The following is a 9,157-nucleotide window of genomic DNA, read 5'->3' as shown; positions in this document are numbered from 1 at the left end:
GCTTTCGCTTCCTAGAAGGGATTTAAAGTGTATTAGTTGGATACGTTTCTTTACAACAAGGTTAAAGAAGAGGTCTATGTTGGACAACCGCCATGGTTTGTGGATCCATTAGATAAAGATAAAGTGTATCTGCTTAACAAGGCGTTATATGGGTTACACCATGCCCCACGAGCACGGTATGAAACATTATCTCAGTATTTGCTAGATAATAACTTCATCAGAAGAACGGTGGATTGCAGACTCTTAACACGAGAAACCAATGGGCATCTTCTGATCGTACAAATATATGTGGATAATATAATATTTGGGTCGACGAACGACAAGTTGTGTAAAAAGTTTGAAGCCATGATACGTTAAAAGTTTAAAATGAGTTCAATGGTGGAGATGAAATTTTTCTTAGGGTTGCAGGTGGACCAGTTACCTAACGATATCATTATTCATCAGACCAAGTACGTCAATGATATTCTCAACAAATTTAAGATGACGGAAACTACTGCCTCGAGTATTGACCGCCTACCCACGGGCGTAGGTAGGTCCGCCCCTGCTCGGGAGGAATGGTGCAACTTTTGTAGTAACCATGTATAAGTTTTGTATTTTGCTGTATGCTGGACTATATGTTTTGGCTTTCGCTAAGAGGTCAGTTTTGTGGTAATAAATTGGGTTACGTTTGACCGTTCAAAAATAATAAAACTGAATGATATTTTGGTTCGGACTCCACCCAAACCATAAAAAAAAGAAAAAAAGAAACCACAAAATCAAAAATCCTGAAAACGTTTTCTCCAAGCCACCACAGACCACCATATGAGCTACAACAATCTGCCCTGTGTAACCACCTCACACTTATCCACCACACCTCCATTAACAATGGAGCGAGCCGTTCTTCTCCGTTCTCTATCTTCACGTGCCTGTATTCGAACCTTCTCGAGCTCTTCTCACCGTTTATCCTCCACTCGCCACCGCCTTATCCCCAATTTCCACCGTCGTTCTCCTCTCCGCCACCATCTCCGCCACATCTCCACCGCCCTACCGTCGCGCCTCCACTTCGGTACTCGCTTCTCGCCTGTTGTTACACCTAGAGCCATCGCTACTTCATCTCCGCAATTCTCTCCAGGTACTATTTCATGCTCGTTTTCGTTTCAATAGTTTTGTAATTGAATATCGATAAATTGATTTAAAAATGTTTTGTTAGTTGATATTTGTGATGTTTGAATATGAAAATGAAGTTTTAGGTTTTATTAATCCTTACGGAGGTTGTTTATTGATTAATTTGATGGATTAGGTTGTTATAGGTGCTTGTTTTACTGTTGAGGTGTATATTAGGGTTTATTGCTTGCTTAGGATCTCATGCTTCCTTTTGTTTCAATAGTTTTGTAATTGAATATCGATGTAGAGTTTGTTGTGAATCTTATACCAGTGTTAGCTGTTTCTGACTGTTTGATTGATGTAGAAATGTTTTGTTAGTTGATGTTTGTAATTTTGATTTTGGAAATGAAGTTTTAGGTTTTTATTTATGGTTACGGAGGGAGTATGATGTTTATCGATTAATTTTGCTGGATTAGGTAGGTTGTTCTAGGTGTTTATTTTTACTGTTGAGGTGAATATTAGGGTTTATTGCTTGCTTATCATCTCATGTTCCTTTTCGTTTCAGTAGTTTTGTAATTGAATGTTGAAGTAAAGTTTGTTGCGAATATTACGCCTGTATTAGTTGTTTCTGATTGTTAATTTATGTAGAAATGTTTTTTTAGTTGATATTCGTCATGTTTGAATTTGGAAATGAGGTTTTAGGTTTTTATTTATCGCGGAGGGAGTATGATGTTTATTGATTAATTTGCGGGATTAGGTTGCTCTAGGTGCTTATTTGAACTGTTGAGGTGAATATTAGGGTTTATTGCTTGTTTGTAGATGCTACTGGTTCTCACGAAGATGTTGCTGAGAAGCTTGGATTTGAGAAGGTATCAGAGCAGTTTATTGCCGAGTGTAAGTCGACAGCTATTTTGTATAAGCATAAGAAGACTGGTTGTGAAGTTATGTCTGTGTTAAATGACGACGAGAACAAGGTCTTTGGTGTAGTATTCAGAACTCCTCCGTAAGTTTCTTTTCAGAATCTGGAAACTGTTGTTTATTTGTTTATGCGTGTATGCATTGTTAATTGAAGCAGCTGAATATTTCATAATGTAGTAGACCCATAGTTATTGAAGGCGTTAGGTGCACTCAAGGCGCATAGGTCTCGCCTGTGGCCTAGGCGCAAGGCGCAAAAAAAGCGCGGGCCTGAGAAAAGAAAAGCGCACAACAAAAAAAAACTCAAAATATTTTTATATAATAGAAAATTAATACTATTCTTCAAATAAAATAAAACTAAAGCTATTATATAACATTTTATATCGTCTATTTAGTACCAAAAGTTATAAATGCTAGTTTATTAGTGTAGAAAAATAGTTTTCGTTAGATAAAAGTAGAAATCTCGTTGGAATCTTGCCATAATTTAAAGAATTTGGCCGGAAACTGATTTGAATCTAGGAATCTCGCTGGAATATGCGTATGAACCATCACCTGGAGAATTAAAGCGCAATTGCCTCAACTTAAGGCGCAATTGCCTCGCCTTGCTAGGAAATTGGGCCTAGGCGCAAGAGGCGATGGCTTTTAACAACTATGAGTAGACCGTTATGCATAATTAGTTCTAATCTTAGATTATACAAAATTTTATTAAGTATATACGCGGCAGCCAAAGAGCAAAAATTACGGTTTGGTTTGTTGGGGATGGTAGCATTCTTCTTAAATGTGTCTCATACATTAGGACTGGATGGTATGTTGCAACACAGGTCATAGGGCAGTTGTGTAGATATTTTATCTGTTTCGAAACTAGAGTACATTATGCATTAGTTTAATAAATAATAAGTTGATATGTTGTTGCAATGTATGATTCATAAACTCAAGGACATTGCACCACTTTATACTAATTGTCACTTGACTCACTTTATCCGACTGCAGGAAAGATTCAACTGGAATTCCTCATATATTGGAACACAGTGTCCTATGTGGTTCAAGAAAGTACCCTTTAAAAGAACCATTTGTTGAACTACTGAAGGGGAGTTTGCATACTTTTCTTAATGCATTCACATATCCTGATAGGACATGCTATCCTGTTGCATCTACAAACACAAAGGTTAAAATAATGTGTCTAAGTTATTGGAATTAGGCACAGTTTATGTTCTACTATATCTGGTTTCATAAAGTATTTTTGTTATTGTGTAGGATTTTTATAACTTGGTAGATGTATATCTGGATGCTGTTTTCTTTCCCAAATGTGTGGAGGACATTCAGACTTTTCAACAAGAGGGTTGGCATTATGAGCTGAACAACCCTGAAGAAGAAATAACTTATAAAGGTCAATATGATTTTCCTTATTTATGTTAACAAATTTTGTAATGTATAGATTCTTCATGTTTCCTATATATATTTGTAGGGCTATATATGTTACTATCTTGAGCATGCTAATATGAATCTTATAATTCTGAAAATGGCATGCATATCAGCATATCTGTGGCCTTAATGTTTTATAATGCCACTTTCAGGTGTTGTATTCAATGAGATGAAAGGTGTTTACTCCCAGCCTGATAACATATTAGGCCGGACATCTCAGCAGGTAAATCTGTTATTTAGCGGAAGCCATTTGCTAAACAGTTGTTTCATTTTCTTCTAAAGTATTTACATGCCAAATATCTTGGCTGATGCCACATAAACTTTATGCAGGCTGTTTTTCCAGACAATGCTTATGGCGTTGACAGTGGAGGTGATCCCACTGTTATACCCAAACTCACATTTGAAGAGTTCAAGGTATGTTTTCGAATCTCGCTGCTTTTATGAACTTTTTTTTGGAGGGTCTTTTTCTAGCATTTTGTTATTGATAGTATATCTGTCAATTACCATCACATTGAGTACTTCCTTTTCGCTAAAATATAAAATAAACAGGATTTTCACCGCAAGTATTATCATCCAAGCAATGCCAGAATTTGGTTTTATGGAGACGATGATGCAAACGAGCGCCTGCGTATCTTAAGTGGTACAACTTTTTCTCATGAATTAGTTATGTGGAAACAATGGGGCAATTTCATATATACCCCTACAAACTTGCAAAATATCATATATACCCATGCAAAATTATAAAATATCATATATACCCTTACAAAATAGTTGAAATATCATATATGCCCAATTCATTAAAAACAATTTCACAAATGACAATTTTACCCCTTTATAAAATTTTGAAATCTCATATATGACCTTTAACTTCAAATATTATATTTACTCATTTCTAGCTTAATATATTTAGCTTAAATATTATATATGGAGAATACTATTGTTTATGGGAAAAAAATAAAAGATAAAAATGGGTAAAAATAAATTTAAGTTTAAAATGTGTATAAAAAAATATAAATTAAAATATGAGCATATATGAAAACTTGAAGTTAAAAAAATAAAGGTAAAATGATTATTTATTAGATTGTTTTTAATAAATTGGGTATATTTGATATTTTAACTATTTTGTAAGGGAATATATGATATTTTTAGTTTTGGTTGGGTATATATGAAATTTTCAAGTTTGTAAGGGTATATGTGAAATTAATCCAATAACAAATCCTTATTTTGGTTAACTAATAACCCTGTCTCCAAACAGAATATCTGGATATGTTTGATGCAAGTCCAGCACGCAATGAATCAAAAATCGAAACACAAAAACTGTTTTCAAAGCCAGTTAGAGTTGTTGAGAAGTATCCAGCTGCTGAAGGTGGTGATTTGAAGAAAAACCACATGGTCTGCCTTAACTGGTTGCTTTCTGATGAGCCTTTGGATACCGAAACCGAACTTGCACTCGGATTTCTTGATCATCTATTGTTAGGAACTCCCGCATCTCCGCTAAGGAAAATTTTGCTCGAAAGTGGTTTGGGAGATGCGATTGTTGGCGGTGGAATGGAAGATGAGCTTCTTCAACCTCAGTTTAGCATCGGATTAAAGGGTGTTTCCGAAGAAAACATTCAAATAGTCGAAAGTTTGATCATGGACACACTTGAAAAGCTTGCAAACGAGGGTTTCAACATGGAGGCGGTGGAAGCTTCCATGAACACAATTGAGTTTTCTCTTAGAGAAAATAACACTGGATCATTTCCTCGTGGCCTTGCCTTGATGCTTCGTGCTGTTGTAAGTTGAGCTTTATTAAGACTACTTTTAGCTGTTTATGTAACACGAGTCTCATCTGTGAATGTTTTTTTTTTTTTTATTTGTTTACAGGGGAAGTGGATTTATGATATGGATCCATTTGAACCATTGAAATACCAGGAGCCTCTAGCAGCATTGAAAGCTAGAATGGAAAAGGAAGGATCAAAAGCAGTATTTGCTCCATTGATAGAGAAATATATTTTAAAGAATCCTCACCGTGTAACGATTGAAATGCAGGTACTGTTATTTTTTTTCTATTTTTATGTTTGTTCCTTTTTAAAGGTATTGATATATATGTACTGTTCAACAGCCTGATCCAGAGAAAGCATCTCAAGACGAAGCGGTAGAGAGAGAAAATTTAGAGAAACTTAAAAGAAGTATGACTGAGGAAGATCTTGCTGAGCTGGCCCGTATGACACATGAGCTAAAATTGAAGCAAGAAACTCCTGACTCTCCAGAAGCTCTGAAAGCTGTTCCAAGCCTCTCCCTGCAAGACATTCCCAAAAAACCTATTCAAATACCCATTGAGGTAACTTTATCTTCTGAAACTTTGATGATTTTTTATGTTATAGAAGAGTTAGGTACGTAAAATAGAAATATGACCAAAGTTGGCAACCTTTTTATGCAATTTGCCGTTTCAAGAGCAGTATATTTCGACGTTATGACTTGATGATTTGAAGTCTTTGACGATTGTATGTAGGTTGGAGATATCAATGGAGTAAAAGTCTTGAAGCATGATCTGTTTACAAATGATGTCCTTTACACTGAAATAGTATTTGATATGAGTTCACTGAAGCAGGAACTCCTTCCTCTGGTTCCACTCTTTTGGTAAGATGCTGCTAAAACAGAAGGGTTTATAACTCAAGTTTGCTTTCACATACTAATACTGATAGCTGTTACTTAAAAGATCGTCCCTGAGTAGTAGTACAACCTAATCTATTGACACGAACTTACACGTATGTATATACTCATGTTAGTATGCTACACCATATTTGTTAACAGTCAATCATTGCTGGAGATGGGTACAAAAGACTTAGACTTTGTGCAGCTTAACCAGTTAATCGGAAGGAAGACAGGTGGAATATCCGTATTCCCTTTCACTTCATCAAAGCGAGGGTCAGATGCTCCTATCAGTCATATCATTGTTCGAGGCAAAGCCATGTCATCACGCACTGAAGATCTTTTTAACCTGGTATGTCACTGATGTATCTAAATTTATAGTTTTGCAGTGTGCATTTTTTATTTTATCATAAAATATTCTCTCAGATAAGCTTATAAGTTATAACTTTACTATTTTAGGTCAACTGTATTCTTCAAGAAGTCCAGTTTGCAGATCAAAAGCGCTTTAAGCAGTTTGTCTCCCAAAGCAAAGCTAGAATGGAGGTATTAATAAGAGTCTGGACATTTCAATTGTCAGTTTATACACAATGGCTATTCCTACAAGTCTAAATTCTAATAAACAATTCTAATTAATGTCATGTGGCACTCTTTCCTTCAACCTCACGTGTTTTACTTATATTTTGTTTAAAATTATTTTTAAATCCTTATCCTTATTATAATAAATAATTCCTAAGTGTTTTAATCCTTATCTCTGCACAAATCTTATAAACAAAAAGCAATTCAATTTATCACACGGAAAATTTGAATAATATCTTAATTTTATGAAACAATTGATATACCCATCAACAATACACCATATTCAACCGTTTGATAAGATTATAATATTATTACATTTATTAATCGTGTTACACATTTTTGTAAGATTATAGTTTATATTTCCTCAACTCGTGTGATAAAATTCATGAATTCTGAATGTATAAGATTATAATATTGTTACATTCTATAACCTTGTGATAAGGATTATATAGAAGTTTATGATTTACATTTTTTCGATATTCAACCCGTGTAATATATGGGTTTGTAACACCTATAAATTAAAATAATATTCAATCAAATTTTTTTCTCGATGTTTAACCTGTGTAATACACGGGCTTGTAAGCTAGTGTGGTCTAATCTTGTAAAATTTTATATCTGTAGAACCGATTAAGGGGCAGTGGTCATGGTGTTGCAGCTGCAAGAATGGATGCAAAGTTAAACAGTGCAGGGTGGATCAGTGAACAAATGGGTGGTATCAGGTTGAATTTTAATATTTTTAACTTTATTTTTGCATCACTTTAACTATCTAATTTGCTTAATTAACATTCAACATACTTGTAGTTATCTGGAATTTTTGAAAGATCTTGAAGAGAAAGTCGAACAAGACTGGAGCGGAATTTCCGCATCTCTCGAAGAGATCCGCAAAACGATTCTCTCAAAGAAAGGCTGTCTTGTGAATCTCACATCCGATGGGAAAAACCTTACAAACTCAGAAAAAACCGTCGGGAAATTTCTCGATCTGCTTCCAAGTACTTCTCTCGTCACACCAGCTTCTTGGAATGCACGAATTTCGTCGATAAATGAAGCAATCGTGATACCTACTCAGGTTAATTCATACTTTGAAAAATCAATTCCCCTACGAATTGTCTCATTATTGAATTGAATAATTAATATAAAGTCATGATTACAGGTTAATTATGTTGGCAAAGCTGCAAATCTGTATGACATTGGCTATCAACTTAAGGGGAGTGCATATGTTATATCGAAACACATAAGTAATACTTGGTTGTGGGACCGTGTTCGAGTTAGTGGCGGGGCTTATGGAGGCTTCTGTGATTTCGATACACATTCAGGTAAAAATCAAGTAAAATTCTGTTATGTGGATTCAACTTTTTTAACCATTTTTTTGTAAACAGGAGTATTTTCATTCTTATCTTATCGCGATCCTAACTTGCTAAAGACGCTGGATATTTATGATGGAACCGGTGATTTCTTACGTCAGATGGAAATGGATAATGATACTCTTACAAAAGCAATTATTGGGACCATTGGTGATGTGGATTCATACCAATTACCCGACGCCAAAGGATATAGCAGGTAAGTAACTCGCGTTTATTCATTTTCATTATAATTTTTTTGCGTCAAATGTTATTACAAAACCTAACTTAATTACGATAAAAATGTTTTTACAGCTTACTACGATACTTGCTGGAAATTACAGAAGAAGAAAGACAAGTAAGACGCGAGGAGATTCTATCAACAAGGTACAACACTTCATATTAACTTTCATTTCTAAACTTCAGACAGTTGCATGTTGTAGGCCATACTCATCTTTTTTACTTTCCATTTTTTATTTTTGAAAGCTTGAATGACTTCAAGGAATTTGCAAATGCAATCGATGCTATCAAAGATAAAGGTGTTGTGGTAGCTGTTGCATCCCCCGATGACGTCGAGGCTGCAAACAAGGAGCGATCCGACTTCTTTCAAGTCAAAAAGGTCCTCTAAAAGATAAACAAAATTTACAATTTTTGATTTGAATTTCAGTAAAAAAAAAATTGTTTTATTTTGAGAAGGAATATAACATCCTTTAGTTGTGGGTAGCATAAGTAGGTAGTGTGGGGGAGGTGATAATGATCAAACATGAGGCAAAGGTAGCTATCTTATGTAATACCTTGTTTTCAAATTACTTAATTGGGTCAACACAAGCAGTCCCCTTGTTTGTAACTGGCTAAACTCAACTACATTTGTACTTTCTGGTCCATCCCTTATCTTATTATTATTAATATACCCACCTTTCCAATGCCAGTTTACTAGTTACCTGTGTATCTTATTACAGAACTGAATACTTACAAGTACATCTACACTTTAAGCCTGCTACATCCCTTTCCAATCTGCATCTTGTGATTGTACTGTATAAGTACATAAAGCTTGTAGTGACAAATTTAAAATTCATTTGAATCTGACAATGCTGAGCAACAAAAATACTAGGATGCCCTATATTTTTAGTATATTTTGAATTCATTTCACCAGATATATAAAAAATACAATTATATAATCATTACAAATG

The 9,157-nt window shown here is 34.7% G+C and overlaps 1 protein-coding gene across 1 annotated transcript; it reads left to right on the top strand.

The window, feature by feature from the left end:
- The first annotated feature begins 650 nt into the window (after positions 1-650).
- LOC110885644 (presequence protease 1, chloroplastic/mitochondrial) lies at positions 651-8,895 on the top strand. Its single transcript, XM_022133347.2, has 19 exons — positions 651-1,111; positions 1,903-2,086; positions 2,989-3,163; positions 3,253-3,385; positions 3,573-3,643; positions 3,751-3,834; positions 3,970-4,060; positions 4,676-5,196; positions 5,287-5,451; positions 5,525-5,743; positions 5,915-6,042; positions 6,217-6,406; positions 6,514-6,597; positions 7,252-7,349; positions 7,432-7,696; positions 7,781-7,943; positions 8,007-8,187; positions 8,283-8,354; positions 8,454-8,895. Exons 1-19 carry the CDS (start codon positions 802-804, stop codon positions 8,593-8,595), a joined length of 3,276 nt encoding a protein of 1,091 aa, XP_021989039.1. The 5' UTR covers positions 651-801; the 3' UTR covers positions 8,596-8,895.
- Positions 8,896-9,157: the final 262 nt, after the last annotated feature.

Source organism: Helianthus annuus, chromosome 10 (genome assembly GCF_002127325.2).
Source record: "Helianthus annuus cultivar XRQ/B chromosome 10, HanXRQr2.0-SUNRISE, whole genome shotgun sequence".
Taxonomy (NCBI): domain Eukaryota; kingdom Viridiplantae; phylum Streptophyta; class Magnoliopsida; order Asterales; family Asteraceae; genus Helianthus; species Helianthus annuus.
Note: the sequence above shows the minus strand (reverse complement) of the source record. Positions and strands in the feature narration are given on the sequence as shown.